The sequence below is a fragment of the Magnolia sinica genome, chromosome 5 (genome assembly GCF_029962835.1).
Source record: "Magnolia sinica isolate HGM2019 chromosome 5, MsV1, whole genome shotgun sequence".
Lineage (NCBI taxonomy): Eukaryota > Viridiplantae > Streptophyta > Magnoliopsida > Magnoliales > Magnoliaceae > Magnolia > Magnolia sinica.
The window spans coordinates 1,235,566-1,256,069 of NC_080577.1; the positions used below are offsets into that span (position 1 = coordinate 1,235,566).

At 42.9% G+C, this 20,504-nt stretch overlaps 1 protein-coding gene across 1 annotated transcript; it reads right to left on the reverse strand.

The window, feature by feature from the left end:
* Positions 1-5,806: 5,806 nt before the first annotated feature.
* On the reverse strand, positions 5,807-16,865 carry LOC131245060 (protein trichome birefringence-like 25). The gene is made up of 3 exons (XM_058244242.1): positions 16,480-16,865; positions 15,706-15,983; positions 5,807-7,041 (listed from the first exon to the last, which is right to left on the reverse strand). The coding sequence occupies exons 1-3, from the start codon at positions 16,751-16,753 to the stop codon at positions 6,268-6,270; spliced, it is 1,326 nt and encodes a 441-aa protein (XP_058100225.1). The 5' UTR covers positions 16,754-16,865; the 3' UTR covers positions 5,807-6,267.
* Positions 16,866-20,504: the final 3,639 nt, after the last annotated feature.

A 20,504-nucleotide genomic window follows, 5' to 3' on the forward strand; every position in this document is an offset into this window, starting at 1 on the left:
TATTTTTATTGAAATAAGACCGTTGGATATTTTGCACATTGGACCTTCCAATAAATTCCCAGCAATAGTGGCCAGATAAGTCAACAAAAGTAGCTTTTAGTTAATGATGCTTATAATTTGGACCGTTTAGTTTGAATTACTTGTATGCTACCTCTGTTGTTTTTCAGTAGTTTGAACTGCATGCTTATCATCCATCACAATCTGCCAGAGCATCCAAGTATTTTCTCTTGGACAAGTGTTTCTTAATAACTCCAAACCACGAACGGCTCAGATTTAAAGTTGCGCTCGTTGGTGGAAACCAGGCCGCGTACCCGACTGCTCTTGTTTTTCCTTCCTTTCCATCACCTTAATAAATGCCATCCACCATGTACCCACCTATTTTTATCTATTTATGAGAGGGGAGGCGTATATAATAGCTGCGACCTCGGATTCAGCCAGGTGTGTGCAACCCTGACCCTGGGACCCACCTAGATGTATTCTTTGTATATCCACGCCGTTCATCCATTTTTTCAGACCATTTTAATGCTTGGTCCCAAAAATGAAGTAGATGCAAATCTCATGTGGATCACACCACAAGAAACAGTCGTCATTGGACGCCCACCATTAAAAACTTCCTAAGGTTCACCCTAATTTTCATTTGTTACCCAAACTGTTGATAAGGTCACACAGACCTGGATGAAGGAAAACCACAAATAGCAAATAGATCCAAAACTTTTGTGGCCGCAGGAAGCTTTTAATGGTGGGAATGTAATCCCTACTGTGTGGTCTACCTGAGATTCGTATTAACCTCAATTTTTGAACCATGCCCCAAAATTATCTGGAAAAACGGATGGACAGCGTGGATGTACAAAAAATACATCGAAGTACGTCCCACGGTGAGTATCGCACCCACGGGAACTCCGACGCGGATTAGATACTGACGGGTTGAGTAGCGAGACTCGCTACTGAAGTGACGTCACCAAGTTTTGTGTGTCCCACCATGATGCATGTTTGCATCCACACCGTCCATCAAATCGGAGAGACCATTTTAAGGCATGAGCCAAAGAATGAGTGAGATCCAAATCTGTAGTGGACCCCACCACATAAAATAGTGGAGAGAGTGATGCTCACCGTTGAAACCTTTATAAGGTTCAATATCAGCTTGATCGAGTATCTAATCCGCGTCCCGGGTATTCGAACACTTGATCAGGTGTCGAAACTCATGAGAATCCACCACCGGAGTAAGAGTAAGGACCAGGTGGCTGAGCTTCACCAAAGAGAGAAAACACCGATACTCCATCCAAACCATTCAAATCAATGTTGGGTGGACGATCCTAACCAACTATTGTTGAAAACTGTCTAACCTGAACCACTCATTTTGACCGACCATTTTGCACCACAAATGGAAAAGTTAGGATCACCTGCTTAGTAAATTTCTGGTCGATAGAATATGCACAATGGGGCCGACGACTTGAACGAGCAGTTGGATTGAGCTACATGCGTGACTGATCTTAAACAGTGATTACTCTGTCCGTGTAGTAATAGACTCCTCACAGCATGGACACCTTAACGAGGAGCATGATTCGTACACGTGGATGGTTTGTTGATTCAGACACGATTAGTGTAAAATCACCAAGCTCTGTGGGTCCACCACGTTGTATACATAAAATCCACTCGTTCAATCAGGTGAGGATCATTATTTTTAACCGCACATACAGTAGATGAAACTGACTAAAAACTCACGTAGACCGCACAAATAGGAATACCTGATTAACGGGTTGGATGAAAAATAAACACCATGGGTGCCAGACACAAAACCATTGTTTGGCATCCCATTCCCATTGTTCCATGTGGTGTGGCCCATATGAGTAATCAATCTAGCCGATTTATTTTTTTTTTTATCTTAAGGCCTAGCATCAATGATAAAACCAGATAAATGGATTGAAATTTACACATACAGCATGATGGGTCCTACAAAGTTTTATATTTTACGCACTGCATAATACAGGAGTTTTAGATGATTCTAGTCCGTTGATAGTTCAGGTGGTACAAAATGAGTCCCATGGTTCAGCGATCCAAGCCGGTCTTTACAGTAGATGGCCCAATCACCAAATCACAAAACATTGGCATTATCTATAGAATATTAGGCATTTCTTTCCATTGAATGTGGACCAGTATTATAATATAGTTCTTAACCATTTTTTGGTTGGTTACCTATTGAAGGGTCAGGATTTTTGAATCTGGGATATTTTTGCTGCATGGACCAGTACCACCCATGGTTGGTTCCATGATATCAATGAGATCTCTCAACCATACATCCCACTTGCACAAATGGAGAGGCCAAATGGAAGTGTAGAAACTTTTGACAAGGAAATTTGATACTAGAGCGGAGTGTGATGACCATACGCAGGCACTTTGTAAGTATAAATTGGCAAAAATGGAATGCAAATACATTTGGTTCCAATCTTAGATGTATCAAGAACAAAATATTAATACTACTTGACCTGTGACTTTTAATTGGGGATGATGATTGGACGGTTAAAAATGAAAAAGCATCCAATGGCCCTGTTTCAACAAACAAAGATAAGCACACCGTCCACTTGCTGGCCAGGCTAATCCAAGTAGCGGGGAGACTAGCGCTAGCTCGAGACTACTATAATACAAGAATGAGCTCATCTCGAGACTAGTATATGAGCTCGTGTCTTCTGTAGGAAGGGGCATTCTCCCTTATAAAATGTGGATTCTTTATCAGTTGCAGGTGTTCAGGCCACTCATCAACTGTAAACCGCCTAAAGGCAAATATTTCGTATTTGGATCTGTTCACCTGATTAGATCTGGATCATTTTGTAAAAATATCAGTAATTTTCTTCTTGCTTTCTGACCTAAGCCTCTGTGCTGGGGCTTGGCTGCCGAACCATACTTGAGCTGCCTTAATGGCTCTTCCTAAGAACGTGTGAGTCTCTGTCCCCAGATTAGAGGTTAGAATTTTCAAGAAATTTAATTTGGGGCTATGAGTTCCACAGATTAGTTGGTTTGTTTTGAGTTAATGATGTAGACCAAATCGCAGACACTTTCATGGCAAAGATGGACCAAAGACGGCCCCATTGGAGGCGGAAATGATCTGAACTGTTAGAACATTACATCAATCATATCTCGTAGACCAGGATGACTTTTTCGATATATTATATATGATTTTGGAGTAGGACCTACTGAGCAAACCAACCCCGCTATGCCGGGTTGCCATGCCAGATTTGTGAGATTCCATTAGATCAATGGTCAAAATTCCTATTTAGTTTCATTGATACTAGAAACAGTAAGTTTTAGTTCGAGTATAACTTTTGATCATTTGAGTTGTAGAAGTCTTGCCCAATATGAAAAGGGTGAAAACATAAAGTCTAAGTAGAAATAGAGGTAGTCTATATATAGTAAGTTTACTATTTGTAGTAAGTTACATTTTTATGAGTTTGAGTTGGAGTGTCTAAAACTCCATACTAGGTTTGGTTTCCTTATTTAAAGAGTTGTAATTTTTATTTGTATTATTATTATTATTATTTTTTTATCATCAATCAAGATATTTTCGAATTTCTTAGGAATTCTACTTTTATCCTAGGAAGTTCCGTAACAGTGATCGACCTCATCATGTCCCTGCCTGCACCAATTAACTAGTAAAATGCACATGGAGACTGTATCATCCATGTATGGTACACATGCATTGTAACATGAACTATCAGGACTTGAAGGGACGTGGGTGCACTCCTGCCAAGACGTGGTAGAATTTGATTGGATAGCAGGGGCATTACCCTACTTCTCCGGATGAAAGCTGGACTGTACCTCAGAGTGAAGGATGATCAAAGTCCTTCCAATAGCATTTGGTGGCATTGTATAAAAGATTCTTATGACTTAAAACTTACCTGCTGGGTCTCTTTGGTTTGTTAAGATGAACAATCTCTTCTTCCTCCCAATATTTTCCTACATTCTCCGTTTATCACTCCACCTTAATATATAATCAGCTTTAAATTTTAAACTATACAAGTTTTACTGGACAAATTCGCAGGAACAGCCGATGTGAGAATCTCAAGCGCTTCCGTTCATGCATTTCCATCCTGGCTAATGTAAATAAGATTGTTTATCAGCCAGTCATTTTTCTTCACATGGTGTCTTTTCCCCAGCCCTTTTTGAAGATGTTCCATCTCGATCCAAGAATACATGAGATTTCTTTGAAATTAACAGCTGTGTTCACTTAGGTCCTTAATCATGCCTCACTCGTAGACTCACAAGAGTTTCAACATGAGGTCATGGGTTGGGAGTACCCATTGTGGTGAAAAACTACTGTAGTGTGAGTGCGTGTGTATAAAATAAACAAATAAATAAATAAAACTGGTGTTTTAGGATTTTCCAGTTCCAGCAAATGGGAAATGGTATATTATCTTCTCTCTGAAATGTTTACCTCAACAGTTTACTCTCTGAAATCCTCTCTTCTTCTTCTTCTTCTTCTTCTTTTTTTTTTGGCTTTCTTTTACTTCTTTTAAATGCTGGGCGGATGGAAATGGTTTGGGTAGCTAGTCAACCAGATTGACCTGCTTAAAATCAATAGAGAGTTTATCTACCTGGACTCAGCTTGTCCTTGCAAACGTCTTCACAACAATGCAGTTCAAACAGTTTGTTGTGAGCCCTCGTCGTGTGGTGATGGAATCCACTCCAACCATCAAACACGCCCTCTAACATTTGGTCAGGCATCCAAAAATTACGTCAATCAATAACTTAGACAAGCCACAACAATGATAACAGTTTAGAGTTGATGTCCACCCTTGATTCTCATGGAAGGCCTACCATGGTTTATATATGCCATCCAATCCATTGATATGAAACATCTACCCCAGATGATGGCACAGCTCAAAAATCAGGCCACTCTAACACTTGGGTAGGGCAGCGAGTATCAAGGGTAGGCTTCCCTCCCAACTGTTCCTAACGAGGGAAGGTGTACATGATGGTTAGAGTGGATGTCATCAACACATCACCGTGGTGAAAACTTAGGGGTTTTGCTAACGTTCCTCTCCCACCCCGATGAGGACATTAGCGATGTCCCCAAACCTTTTAAATGGTAGATTGGGTAACATATTGTCGATCTGAACCGTTCATTCAAGGAGCCAGCAATGGTGCAAAATTCATGCCAATTGGGGGATCCTAAGCTTCTGATCAAGAGCATGAAAATGGTCAGTCACAATTGACCAGAGAAACAAAATAAGTCCAATTATCATTTTGAAACATCTAGTAGATAGATCCCACTTTTAATTTCTTATGGTTAAAGTAACACTTTGATTTGATGATTCTAACCATGTGATTTATGGCTCATAAACAACAAATGTGACAAATTGGCCCCATTAAAAGGTCTAGGCTCGTCTGATCAGCGTGATTCTTGCACCATGGCTTTCTCCTAGTTGTATGAATGAATGAACGGTTCAAATCAATGATACAACACATCGTGTGTGCCAGTTAAAAGGTATGGGGAAGTTGGTCACATCCCCACCCATGATTAAATAAATAAGCATTGCAAAATAAGCCTGCACCTGCTTTAGTGGTAGAGATAGTGTGGAACCTTGGAAAGGTATGGGTTTCAAGCCTCCAATAATCTGGTCAGACCCATGACCAAATTCTAGGTCCGTGTGTAAGCTTCTGATTAACCATTAAATTCCATAATGCCTGTCATGTTGGGGTCTACCTGATGAACGGATTCTGTTGCTCAGGAATTGTGCCATGTTAATGGACATGCTGGAGAAGACGGAGCCTCCCTACCACTCTTAAGTACTCGTGCTCAGAGTGTCATTCCTTCTCGTCATCACAATGCATAAAATGTTCCAACTGCTGATAAGGAGTGTCCACAGATGAATCAGGAACATTTCAGTAAGCTGCAATCACTCTCTGAAATTAACACTCTTTGCCTAATCACTTCTTCGCTCTCTAAACAATTGACAACTCTCGGGAAAGGACAAGAGATGACAGACACATAGAATCCAGGCGAATTGAAACTCCACATTACATAAGTCTGGAATTCAAGATGGAGATGAAGCTCATAGCTCCTGAATTGCAAGCTCAATTAAACTTCAGCTTCCAAATTGCAGGCTTCAGAAAGCAAACCATAGTCCGAAACGATGCATACTATACACTGGCCCAATTCTAACTCCATCCAGCAATTCACTAAAACCCCTTTCCACTCCACAGAAATCCATTGGTTATAAACATGATAAAAGGGGGATTAGATTATAGAGATCTGTTGTTGAAAAAGAACAATCAACCATTTAGAGCTATTTCCATGACTAAGTCATTCCAACTATCTATTGGCCCTGGCATGCACCAATGCAGACAGTCATTCTGAACTTTTGCATTTTTATCCTGAGCAAAGGGATGAAAATGCCTGTATGGACCTGGATGCCCGTCAGGCCTCAGCAAGGAAAGCTGGTTAGTATCCAAAAGCTTCAGGTTGACCCCACTTTCAGATGCTATGGCTGCTGCCTTCTTGAATTCCTCCAACTCGATTGCCCGCAGTACCTCATCCACATCCTTCAGACCAATCTCCCCTTCTTTAAATGGCACTGTCCTCTCACAAGTTCCTCCACTGAACCACTCCCCATTCTCAAAGTGGTCCGGCGTGGAAGTCCTAAATAAAATCAAACCCTTGTGGTTGGATGCAGTGATGAAGTTGAGCACCAGGTGGAGGGCTTTTCGGTAAGAGTACTCGTATCCAAGTTCTGTTAAATTCCTCCCTGGACAGTAGTGGCAACCGACAACTTGGTTGTTCTCAAAGTATATAGCTGTCTTGAGGAACCATTGCCCGCCAGAAATAATCATGTAATCGAAGACCTGATATTGATTAGTCCATTTCTCATCAAGAGTGTCGAGATACAGCTGGGGTTCAGATGTGGAGACGCCGTTGATGTCTTCAAAGATGGCTGCTTTTATTAGAAAAGGGGACCAGATCACCGCAAGAGTGAAGTTGTAGGTGCGAAAGTGCCATGTCTTGGATTTGAATTGCTTGTCGTGGTAGACTTCAACAGCTTCTTCCACCTGGGGTGCACCAATAACTCAATTCATCAATCATGGCATTTTGTGAGAACATGGTTCTTCGTATTATAGTCAAATAAAAGAATCATTCAACAAAAAAGACACTGTTGCCTGATGAGAAGAGATCTTGATCATGTCAGTTCAAATGAGAGGTATTACCTTGCTAAAATCAATTTACATATAAAAGCCAGTTTTCACATGGGTGCGCTCCCTTGGCACCGGGCAGAAGTGGGGCCCATGTGCATTCACAACATCCGACCTGTCCATCAGATGTGTCGCCTCACATTCCCTCCAGGGTCAAAACATCAGCCCAAACTGAAACTCAGGTGGTCTACAACACGAGGAATAAGTTGAGCAGGGACGCGGACCCTTGATTTGTATGGGGGGACCACCATGTTGGTTATATGGAATCCAGGCTGTCCAGCTCTTCATCTGCCTTGGAGGAAAGGTTTGGACAAAAATCAGGTCGTTCTGCAACTCAGGTGGGACCCAGTGAGAATCAGGGGAGAGCGTCCCCTCCCACATTGTTCCCTGTGATGTGGCCCACCATAGTTTTGGATCAATCTGATGCTTGGGTCCTAAAGTAACCTGATGGGACACATCTGATGGCTGGGAAGGATGGGATACATAGTTTGTCCAATCATATTTGCACCTTCCCTACTCTCACAAGATGTAAACAAGATCTAGTTGGCCTGTGTGCATGGTTCAAAGTAGATTCAATCGACATGACACAAAGATTCTTAGATCAAGCAGATAAATGAATGATCTTTATGATGGAAATAAGGCCCTAGGTCATAATAAGTTGTCAGTGATTTCATTTTGCATCTATATCATTCTTCAGAAGCTAGTTCAGCAGGGGACAAGATGGTTACAGTCACATTGTGTGAGAGACGTGTGAGACTTTCAGTATGTGCATGAGTTCGAATTTCTAAAGACCAAGGTGTTCAAAACCAGTCAATTAGGTAACTAGTGCAGGAAAGAATTTCTAAAGACCAAGGTGTTCAAAACCAGTCAATTAGGTAACTGGTGCAGGAAAGAATTTCCAATATGCTTTTACTTATGAAATTAATTCTACGCGAAATTGTTTGTGCATTGGTAGTATCCACAATCAACATATCTCTTCTCAGTTTTTCCTGATCATTCAATATCTTCAAGTATAAAATCACTAAACCCTACATTTTACATTTTACATCTTTGATGATGATATGAAAACCCAAATAGTATGTCCTTGTAACAATGATCCAAGCATAGCCTACTCAGCTTTTCTATTGATTTTCCTAGCTGGAATACAGAAAACTTGGCGTGGGATGTGAGAAATTTCACGGACAATATGGATTTAGGATAATGCAAGATCAGATCTTGATAGGCCAGTATGACTTTGTTTCTTGCTGGAAATTCCTCTTTGAATCTCCAAGTTTTGATTCTTGTATCTCCGAACTTACAATTTTTTTCCAATGTTGGTCTAAACTGCTCAACTTGGTCATGCCAAGCCAGGTTTTAGATGTTCAATCAAGTTGAATTGCACTTACCTGAATTCAATAAAAGAGGAAATGGCCTAAGTGGGGCTAGACCTGCTTCATGCAAAAGGTAAAATAGCCCCAAGATTGCAATTACAATCATTTCAAGTCGAACTTATAACACTCAGAATTGCAACTAGGGGTTTGCTCGTCGCTATAAACCAAAATGGCACCTCCTCCACTTGTTTCCTCAATAATGAATTGACTGAACTGCAATTCAGTTCAGCTGTGCATCCAAATGCACTCTAGAAGACTTTATAGAATGATTTCTTGCACATGTAATTCTAAATCTTCCTTGCACAAATAAGAAAGTGGATTTCAGATTAACAGTCGAGGTTATCAGCCACCAATCTAAATTGAAATGTGCTATGGAATGGCACAATGGTAGTGAATTCATGGCTTGGCATCCACTGAAAGCAAACCATAGAGATTAGTATTGCCTTTTTTCTCATGCTCACCCACACACACACCCAGACCACATGGGCACTTGATCCCATGATCTCAGTGTTCAAACAGAGCCTATCTACCACTGAGCCATGAAGTCAGACCCAAGAGATTAGTATTGCCTTGACAGTAATAGATCTCTCATAAAAAACTAATATATTAAACACCCGTGCATTTCAATACCTGTACAAGTAACAAAAGTTTTTTTTTTTTTTTATTTTTAAGCGAGGTTCAATACTTCATAAAGCAGTAACAATAGAAGATCTCAAGTGATGTAGAGCGGGTCGCAGACAGTTTCATGGCCAAGATGGATCAGAAAAGGCCCGGTCGACGACAGAAGTGATCCGGACCATCGGACCTTAGATCGGGCGTATCTCGCAATCCGGAATGAGTTATCTGACGTAAAATATATGATTTTGGGGTAGAACGAGCTACTTTGATCGATGGTTGGAATTGCGAAAAACCCCTTGATCGATGGTCGTTTCCCTGTTTTAATTTCGTTTTTACTATAAATAGTAAGTTTTAGTTTGATTATAACTCTTCATCCGTCGGGCTTTAGGAGTTGCGCCCAACGTGAAAAGAGCTTAGAATAATTAGGGGAACGGTTTGGTGAAGCCAAATAGGACACTTACTATTTTTGGCCGAAAACCTTGCGCACTAGTAGACATCACGACCGTCTATAAATAGTAAGTTTACTATTTATAGTAAGTCGCGGATTCTAGGAGTTTGAGTTGTAGTTTGATTATGATTTCTTTCCCATTGCTTGATACCCTTATTTAAAGGGTTGTGAACTCGTTTTTAATAATTCATCAATCAATTTCGAATTTATTAGAATTTATTTCTATTTTCTGCTTTCATTCCTCGTGGATTCGAGAAGTCTCTGTGAGGAGTCCAGAGAAGTTCTGTGGATTCGGAATAGTTATCCTCTTGAGGAAGACGATGCTCGACCTCCCGTCCTCCCCTGCATCAGTTTGGTATCAAAGCGAGGTTTCTCCTCGGATTGATGGCTTCTAACGACGGGTCGGGCAACAATCCCATGGGCGGTGCTCCAGGGAATTTACCTTTAACGGCGACAGCTTTTGAAGTAGCGCAACGAGAGAATCGGCAAGCCATGCAAGGGCTGCAACAATTCCATCGATCGCATAGCGGATCTCTTGGAGGAAAACCTAAGGCAACTCCGTGTTCCTGGTGGCAATCCTCCACCCCCAATTAATCGCCCTGATCGCAGGATAGTACCGACAGTGCATCCAAGGGTCATTCCTGAGGAAGGGGGCTCCAGTGAGGAGGAAATCGACGACATACTCTTCCAACACCCCAGACATGGCGGCGATCGAGTAGATCGAACGGATCGAGAATTCAAGATGAGGGTTGATATTCCTAGCTTCAATGGCCAACTACACATTGAGGATTTCCTCGATTGGCTTTCTGAAGTTGAGCGATTTTTCGACTATATGGACATCCCTGAAGCAAAGAAGGTCAAGCTTGTGGCCTACAAGTTGAAAGGAGGAGCTTCAGCTTGGTGGGAACAACTGCAACTCGCGCGAACCAGGAAGACGAAAGCACCAATCCGCACTTGGCAACGGATGAAGCAGCTACTACGTGCCCGATTCCTCCCTAGCGATTACGATCAGGTATTATTCCAACAATACCAAAATTGTCGACAGGGTAGTCGGTTGGTGAGAGAATACGCAGAAGAATTTTACCACCTGGCGGCGCGTAACGATTTGGTCGAGACTGAATCGCAGCAAGTCGCCCGATTCAACGGTGGATTGCGTATGACTATCCAGGATCGGGTCCAGATGCAGTCCGTCTGGACGATGAATGATGCGATCAAGTTGGCTACTCGTGCAGAAGTGCAACTTGAACGTCCTAACACACGGACCTATCCTACTGCAAGGATTCTTGTGGCAGGTCTGCCCCAAGGAACTGCATAGCCTAAAGGGAAGGAGCCCGTAGGAGCACGCACTCAACCTCCTACGTTTGAGAACCGAGATCAGGGAAGTGGGCAAGCTAGACCCCAAAGGGGCGTGTCGACTGCTGCTGGTCCAAGTAGAATCCCGAACCCCTATGCTCGGCCAAGGCCCGATAACTGCTATCGTTGTGGCCAACCGGGCCACCTATCAAATACTTGTCCCCAGCGAAAAGTGGCAAACCTCGCCATCAATGATGGTAGTGCTGATAACGCTTATGAAGATCCAGATATTGAAGAACAGGAGCATACCACCGAGGACGAGGCAGATGATTCAGGTTGGATTCAACAAGATCACGGCGAGTCACTTGTAGTGAGGCGAGTATTATATGCGCCAAGAAAAGAAGTGCATCCACAGCGGCATAACATCTTCCGCACTAGGTGTACGGTGAATCGAAAGGTTTGTGACGTGATCATTGACAGTGGGAGCAGCGAGAATATCGTCTCCAAGGTCATGGTGGAAAAATTGCAATTGAAAACGGAGCGTCATCCCTCTCCATATACAATCGGTTGGATCAAGAAGGTCAGCGAAACAAAGGTAATTGAACGGTGCACCATATCCTTTTCAATTGGTAAACATTATAAGGATGAAGTAGTATGCGATGTGGTCGACATGGAAGCATGTCACATACTACTCGGTCGGCCCTGGCAATCTGACCGTGATACCACTCATAAAGGGCGAGATAATAAATATATCTTTATCAAGGACGGCCGGAAGACCATATTGGCCCCTATGGATCCAGAGGGACCACCTGAAACTTCTAAAGTGGAGGGCCGTTTTCTCTTAACCATACGGGACTTCGTGGAAGAATCAAAGGAAACAGGACAGACTTATGCATTAATTGTAAAAGGGGAAGAACTCGAGCCTACCAACATCCCTGAAAGACTAAGGCCTCTGCTACATGAATTCAAAGAAATCTGGCCCGATGAGCTTCCCGATGGGTTACCCCCCATGCGGGATATCCAACACCATATCGACTTTGTCCCTGGGTCCAGTTTATCGAATCGTCCCCATTATCGAATGAGTCCGAATGAGTGCGAGATTCTGCAGGGACAAGTGGAGGAGTTAATCCGTAAGGTCTTATTCGAGAGAGCATGAGTCCATGCGCTGTACCAGCTCTATTAACTCCAAAGAAAGATGGGAGTTGGCGCATGTGTGTCGACAGCCGAGCCATCAACAAAATCACCATAAAATACAGGTTTCCTATACCACGGTTGGACGATATGCTCGACATGCTAGAGGGTGCAAGAATATTCTCTAAATTGGACCTAAGGAGCGGCTACCATCAGATTCGAATACGATCGGGTGATGAGTGGAAAACAGCCTTTAAGACCAAGGAAGGATTATATGAATGGATGGTCATGCCCTTCGGTCTTTCGAATGCGCCTAGCACATTTATGAGATTGATGAACCAAGTTCTGAAACCTTTCATTGGGCGGTTCGTTGTGGTTTACTTCGATGATATTTTGATATACAGTCAAGACGAAACCACCCATATGGAACACCTCAAGAAGGTCCTTCAAGTGCTCACTAAAAATAAACTGTACCTCAATTTAAAAAAGTGCAGCTTCATGACTGATAGCCTGATGTTCCTGGGTTTTGTCGTCACATCCACGGGCATTCGGGTGGATGAGGAAAAGGTGAAGGCAATCAGAGAATGGCCGGTTCCTACAAATATTCACGAAGTGCAAAATTTTCATGGACTGGCGACATTCTATCGTCGGTTCGTGAAAAATTTTAGTACCATTGTGTCACCAATCACAGATTGCATGAAGAAAGGGCAGTTTCAGTGGACTGACGAAGCCGACAGGAGCTTTGCCGAAATCAAGCGCAGATTATCCACGACCCCGGTTCTTGTACTTCCCAACTTCGACAAACTCTTTGAAGTCGAATGTGATGCCTCATATGTCGGAATTGGGGGAGTTTTGTCTCAAGAAGGTAGGCCGGTAGCCTTTTACAGCGAGAAACTTAGCGATGCATGTAAGAAGTGGTCTACATATGAGATCGAGTTATACGCGGTGGTCCAGGCACTGCGGCACTGGCGACATTATTTGATTCAAAGGGAATTCATACTTTACACGGACCATCAAGCTCTCAAATTCATTAATAGTCAAGCTAACATTAACCGTGTGCATGCTAGATGGATCTCGTTTTTGCAGGCATTTGCATTCGTACTAAAACATAAGTCAGGGCAACAGAACAAAGTAGCTGATGCATTGAGTCGCCGTGCAACTTTGTTAGTCACTATGAGCAATGAGGTTGTCGGGTTCGAGCACCTCAAAGACATATATGCCGATGACGACGACTTCAAGGACGCATGGATTAGATGCCAAAAAGGTCACCCCGGCGACTTACATATGCAAGACGGGTTCCTTTTCAAGGAAAATCGACTGTGCATCCCAAACAGTTCGCTAAGGGAACAGATAATCCAAGAGCTACATGGAGATGGCCTCAGTGGACACCTTGGGCGAGACAAGACGCGAGCTCTTGTGGAAGAACGGTATTACTAGCCGCAATTGGTACGTGATGTGGGAAAGGCCGTCCAACGTTGTTATATTTGTCAGACCTCTAAGGGGCAATCTCATAATACAGGCCTTTACACTCCGTTACCCGGGCCTGACGGCCCTTGGGAGGATTTATTTATGGACTTCGTGCTTAGTCTCCCACGAACACAACACGGCATGGATTCGGTGTTCGTGGTAGTAGATCGTTTCTCCAAGATGGCGCACTTTATTCCATGCAAGAAGACTCTCGATGCAACACACGTGGCGAATCTATTCTTCAGAGAAATTGTGCGGCTACACGGGGTTCCCAAGACTATTACTTCTGACCGTGACACGAAGTTCATAAGCCACTTTTGGCGGACTTTGTGGACTCGATTCGATACACGACTTCAATTCGTCATCTACAAACTGATGGCCAAACCGAGGTTGTGAATCGCGCGTTGGTTTCAGGAGAAAAACCGAAGCAATGGGATTTGGCTTTGTCTCAAGCGGAGTTTGCATTTAACAACATGGTGAACCGCTCGACAGGGAAATCCCCGTTCCAGGTTATTTATGGACGAGTCCCTCGCCACACACTAGACTTGGTCCCTCTGCCTAAGCTCCCAGGCATGAGCATTGCAGCGGAACATATGGCTGACAAGATCATGGGCATTCATGTAGAAGTACAAACTAAGCTACATGCCTCGAACGAAAAATACAAGGAGCAAGCCGATAAGCATCGGCGACAAAAAGTGTTCGAGGTGGGTAACCAAGTAATGGTCCATCTACGCAAAGAACGATTTCCGACCAGAACGTACAATAAGTTAAAGAATAAAAAGATTGGGCCGGTACCAATCATCCGAAAGATCAATGACAACGCTTATGTTGTTGATCTTCCAGATGACATGGCAATCTCACGGACTTTCAACATCGCGGACCTGACCGAGTATCATGAACCAGCGCAAGATGAGAACTCGAGGACGAGTTCTTTTGAAGTGGAGGGGACTGATGTAGAGCAGGTCGCAGACAGTTTCATGGCCAAGATGGATCAGAAAAGGCCCGGTCGACGACAGAAGTGATCCGGACCATCGGACCTTAGATCGGGCGTATCTCGCAATCCGGAATGAGTTATCTGACGTAAAATATATGATTTTGGGGTAGAACGAGCTACTTTGATCGATGGTTGGAATTGCGAAAAACCCCTTGATCGATGGTCGTTTCCCTGTTTTAATTTCGTTTTTACTATAAATAGTAAGTTTTAGTTTGATTATAACTCTTCATCCGTCGGGCTTTAGGAGTTGCGCCCAACGTGAAAAGAGCTTAGAATAATTAGGGGAACGGTTTGGTGAAGCCAAATAGGACACTTACTATTTTTGGCCGAAAACCTTGCGCACTAGTAGACATCACGACCATCTATAAATAGTAAGTTTACTATTTATAGTAAGTCGCGAATTCTAAGAGTTTGAGTTGTAGTTTGATTATGATTTCTTTCCCATTGCTTGATACCCTTATTTAAAGGGTTGTGAACTCGTTTTTAATAATTCATCAATCAATTTCGAATTTATTAGAATTTATTTCTATTTTCTGCTTTCTTTCCTCGTGGATTCGAGAAGTCTCTGTGAGGAGTCCAGAGAAGTTCCGTGGATTCGGAATAGTTATCCTCTTGAGGAAGACGGTGCTCGACCTCCCGTCCTCCCCTGCGTCATCAAGCCATCACAACAGTACAAGATTAATCCAAACACTAAAACCCGAGCATGGTTAAAAGAAACATATGAAAATATAAGTCACATTCAAATCCTAATTTTGAAGGGTCTGGCTCCATGGCTCAAGTGGTAGACAGACTCTGATTCAACAATGAGACAATGGGATCGAGTGCCCGTGTGGTGTGGGTGTGTGTGTAAATTTTTTTATTTTTTTATTTTTTCTAAAGGATCTTAATTTTGAAGACCTTGTGTATGATGATTGAAGCTGCATTTTGGATGTCCTGGAAAATGGCAGGTGGGCAACATGCTTTTCAGCACAAAACAATATCCAGGAAACTCCGATTGACCGGAGATGTTCTGACATTGATTTGGGGCAGAAAAGGTTGGAAGATAGTAACCACCATGACGCCTTCCATTTTCCATGATGCCCTAGATGCTAAGTTTACTCGATGGTTATTAATTCCACCAAGAGATCCATTTAGCTTACGATTTGGTTGCATCCAAACAAACCCTCATATACAAAGATTCAACAGGAACAGTGGAATTGTACCTTTGATAGAGTGCAAAGCAATGACTGGACATGGTTGCGAGAAATCGAATCACCTATCAATGCCCAGGATTTATTTCTCATAACATCCAAAAACCTCGCTGGATCAAACAGAGATAACTCACAATCCCGGGGCCTCCACTTCCAATAAAGATACCCTGAATCGGGCCGCCCATTCTTCATACAATTCTGGTGAGCTTCGACAACATGGCAGCTCTCATTAGTGTAAGCTGGTCCTGACGGGTTCGGGATCCAATCTCCAGTAAAAAGATCACATTTTTCTGCATTACGAACATTATAGCAGCAGATCAAAATCAAAACAATCAGAAAAGATAATCCTGATAAATTCAAACTCAGAAATATATATCATTTATAACAAAACCCATGATGTATTTTTCTACTAATATGAATTATAAATCCCATTTTCTTCAACACTAGTTTTCATTAAAATCTAACAAATACAGTAATCTCTTGAATTCCCAGCATCTTAAACAGCACCAGAAAATCCTTGGTGTTGGAGAGAAGACAAATCGAAGCATAAATTACGAAAATACCCCTGAATTTTCAGAGTACCCAACAACATTTTCTCAATAATCCACAAGAAAAGCAACCAATTGCCCAATTTATGAGAGCATATAAACCACGAATTTTTTAAATGGTCACGATGGAACCCAACAAGGGGGAAAAAAGAAGAAGGAAATTTCCTCATCAAAAAGACAATTCTGGCATTTGATTTTCTTCCTCGTGGATTTCTCCAAAAATTCACGAATTACCCACCTTTCTGAGATTCTAGATCTTCTTCAACCACCAACACCTCGTTGGGAGCTGTCGTCTCGGAAGCAGCAGCAGAATCATTACGAGCGCTTACTTTATCAATAAATGGGCGCTCGGAGACGGATGTAAAAACGACAGATTGAGAGGAAAGAAAGCGAAAAACAAGACCTAAAACGAGTATTGAAACCGCAATTCTCACGAAGATATGCTTGTATTTGTGAAAAGACCATATTTTCCAATCAAATCTCATCTCCTTCGCCATTTTTCTCTCTTTCATAAGAGGAATTTCAACAGCTTTCAATTAGTCAGATGAAAACCCAAAACCCTTAACCCCAGGAAGAAGGAAAGAAGAATAAAGACGAGTAGAAAAACGGTGGTGGGAAAGATACAAACAAGCAAACCAACTTTCGTATTTCTCGTGGACTCGGATTTCGCAGTAGGGAACACAGCACCGAGTTACTAATGTGTTGACGTGGCAAAGCTCTAGGTGCCCACCATGATCTATGTGTTATATCCACACCGTCCGTCCATTTTACACACATCGATTTAGGTCATGTACCAGAAAATGAGGCAGATCCCAAATCCACCGAAAGCAGTGGGGACAGTGACGCCCACCGTTGAAACCTTCCAAGGGCTTAGCATGAAAACTACTTTCCTACTTGTGGGGACTACACAAATATCAGCTTAATCCAAGAGTTCTGTCCCCGCTCTTTCTCGTGGTGTGGTCCATTTAAGCATTGGATCTACCTCACTTTTGGAATAATGCCCTAAATGAACTGAAAAAATGGATGGACGGTGTGGATATAATACATATATCATAGATGGGTCATAGAGCTTTGCCACGGAAACACAGTACCGTCCTCGGTGCTGTGTTTTACACTACGCAATCCAAGTCCGTCTTTCATAGGGAGCGGATCAGGTGTTAACCAGGTGAGACGTTAGCGCTTGTTTCCCTGGCCGTGGTGCCCACCTTGACGTGTACGTTTTATATCCACGCCGTACATCAGTTTTCCCAAATCAAATTAAGTAGATCCCAATCTCAAATGGTCTACACAGTAGGGATTGAATACCTACCGTTAAAATCCTTTTGGGAGCCACACAAGTTTTACATGAAGATGATATCTGTGTTTTACTTTAATCCAGGTCCGTGTGACCTTATCAAGAGGTTGAATGGCAAATAAACAGTACATTATTCCCCGTAAAGTTTTTAATGGTGGGCGTTTAATGACCACTATTTCTTGTGGTGTGGTTCACTTGAGATTTGAATCAGCTTCATTTTTTTGGAATGTAACCTAATATGATCTTTAAGAACTGATGGACGGCATGGATATACAGAACATACATTAAGTTGGGCCCCACGGTCAGGGCAACACCAACTAAACGTGTACCTGGGTAACACCTAGTCCGCTCGGCAATCGGCATGCACCTTTACACGTCGCGCACGTGGGGACCACACAAGTCCGTGGGACGTCTCGGCTTTGCATGATGTGAGCCGCACCCTGCTGAAGAGCCTGCGCAGAAATCCCACTCGTCCATTCATTAGCCTGTCGGTCGCCGACATGAGGATGGCTCAGTCTTACCTTGCGCGTGGTCGGACGCGGATTAGCCACTGACAGGTTGAGTCAGTGAGGCTCGCTACAACCGAAGTGATATCACTAAGTTCTGTGGGCCCCACTATGATGTATGTGTTGTATCCACACCGTACATCCATTTTGAGATATCATTTTAGGGAATAATCCAAAGAATGAGGCAGATAAAAAGCTTTAGTGGACCCACCACAGAAAACATTTGAAAGAATTAGGCAGATAAAAAGCTTTAGTGGACCCACCACAGAAAACAGTTGGGAGAGTGACTCCCACCGTTGAAACTATCCTAAGGCCCACCTTGACGTTTATTTGAAATCCATGAAAAAGGGAAAACACAAATATCAGCTTGATCTAAAACTTTTGTAGCATTTAGAAGTTTTTAATGGTGGGCGTCACTGTCCCTACTGTTTTTTGTGCTGGAGTCCATTGGAGCTTTGGATTTTACTCATTCTTTGGATCTTTCCCTAAAATGATCTCTCCAAATAGATGGACGGCGTGGATCCAAAACATTCATCATGGTGGGGCCTACGGTACCTAGTGACGTCACTTCAGTAGCAAGTCTCATTACTCAACCTGTCAGTAGCTAACCCGCGCCCCGCGTGGTCATCTTCACGGCGGGACCACCTTACGCAGGGTCTGGACCTGGTTGGCACGTGTGCTGCGTGTGGAGAGGCTGATGGGTGGCTGTCAAAGGTCCAGGTGTCCAGAGGGAGGTGGCCTTCTTTACGTGATTAACCAAACCTTCACACCATCTCTATGTGATTAACCAAATCATTATTGCAACTACTCTATCGTCAATGACCATAATGCCCTTGGACTTCGATTATTATTACCAAGGCTTGCCTAGTTCGCTCCAAGCGTACGGTTCAGTCTTTCACTCTACTTGTTGCAAGCATGTACGTCAATTCAACCGTCAAAAGGGTCCATTGTTGATAGAGCAGACTAGAAAACAACATCGATTCGATCATCCTAACCGTCAGTTTGTGTCTGTTAAGTTAGGACCATGAGATAGACGGCTTGGATTGGAAGATCGGTATATCATAAGCCTATGATCTATCCATCCGGAGCCCAAGCTTCGCCAATTCCATAGATAATCAACGGTCAGTGATTGAGAGTTGAGATCCCAAGTACTATAGTTTTTTGAGTCACGCGTGTGGCCTGGTTACTTCTTCTGTCTCGTGATTGTAATAGCTATGGACCTATGGTTGAAGCTGCACTCGAGCGACAAGCGCAGACGAGTCACACGTGTATATTCTTCAAAGTGTAGATACCGGCCGCCTATCCATGACTCTGGGACCCACCGTGATGGATGTTCCTTACATCCGTACCGTCCATTTCAGCTCATTTTACGGCATGATCCCAAAAATGAAGCAGATCTAAATCTAAGGTGGACCACACTAACGGGACTGGTGATTGAATACCTACTGTTAAAAATAATCTGGGGGCCACTGGAATGTTCATTTGTCATCCAACCCGTTGATAAGGTGAAAAAGACCTGGATGAAGGGACCACACAAATATCAGCTTGATCCAAAACTTTCGTGGCCCCTGAGAAGTCTTTAATGGTCAATCACGACTGTTTCCTGTGGTGTGGCCCAACTGAGATTTGGATCAGCTTCATTTATGGGATCAGAACCTAAAATGAGTGCAAAACGGATGGACGACGTGGATGTAAGGCAGCCGCATCAAAGTGGGCCCACAGTCAGCTTCCGTGCATCAAAAACCAGGTGAAGAAAATTATCACGTGGGCGGCACATGTACACGTAACTTAAACCACTGGAAAGTTAATCTCAACCATTCGTTTACATTGCTCCATTGGGCCCAAACCCAATTATAGCCAGGAGTGTGGCTGGAAAAAAGCGCAGAAACGCCAACGAGATTTCAAAGTTAGCACGTGAAAAATCAGAGGTTTTGATTGAATACCGGTCCCGCATCCAACTACCATGTCGACACTGGCTGCCACCGTCAGTTGCCACACCTGTCAGTCATCTTGGCCATTCATTAGTTTTTGCACACTGTAATCATGTCTAAAACTAAAAAAGCAGTATATTACACTAACCAATAGCCACACGTGTACATTTAATTCTCCGTTGGACATTTCTTTCCATCCATTCATTTCTCTCACACAAGTGTAACCTGCCTGATCACCGGACCATATTATTTATTATTTATTGGTCTAAACTAGCTGATGAATTGCCCGGATCACAAGTGCCACCGAACTGTATCAATATTTACTTGTTTTGGACCGGTCAAGGGCAGAGCAGTAATTTGATGGATTCCATTGGGTAAAGTTATAACTTTGCAAAGTGGACGAGGGGACCTCGGTCTCATGCAAAGCAAGCAAGAGATGGGAGCAAGTGGGACCACAGGGTTTTACTGTCTAATGCCTTAAATCAGTTTGTAATACAATTTGTAAATGTCATCAATAAATGACTCAAATTTA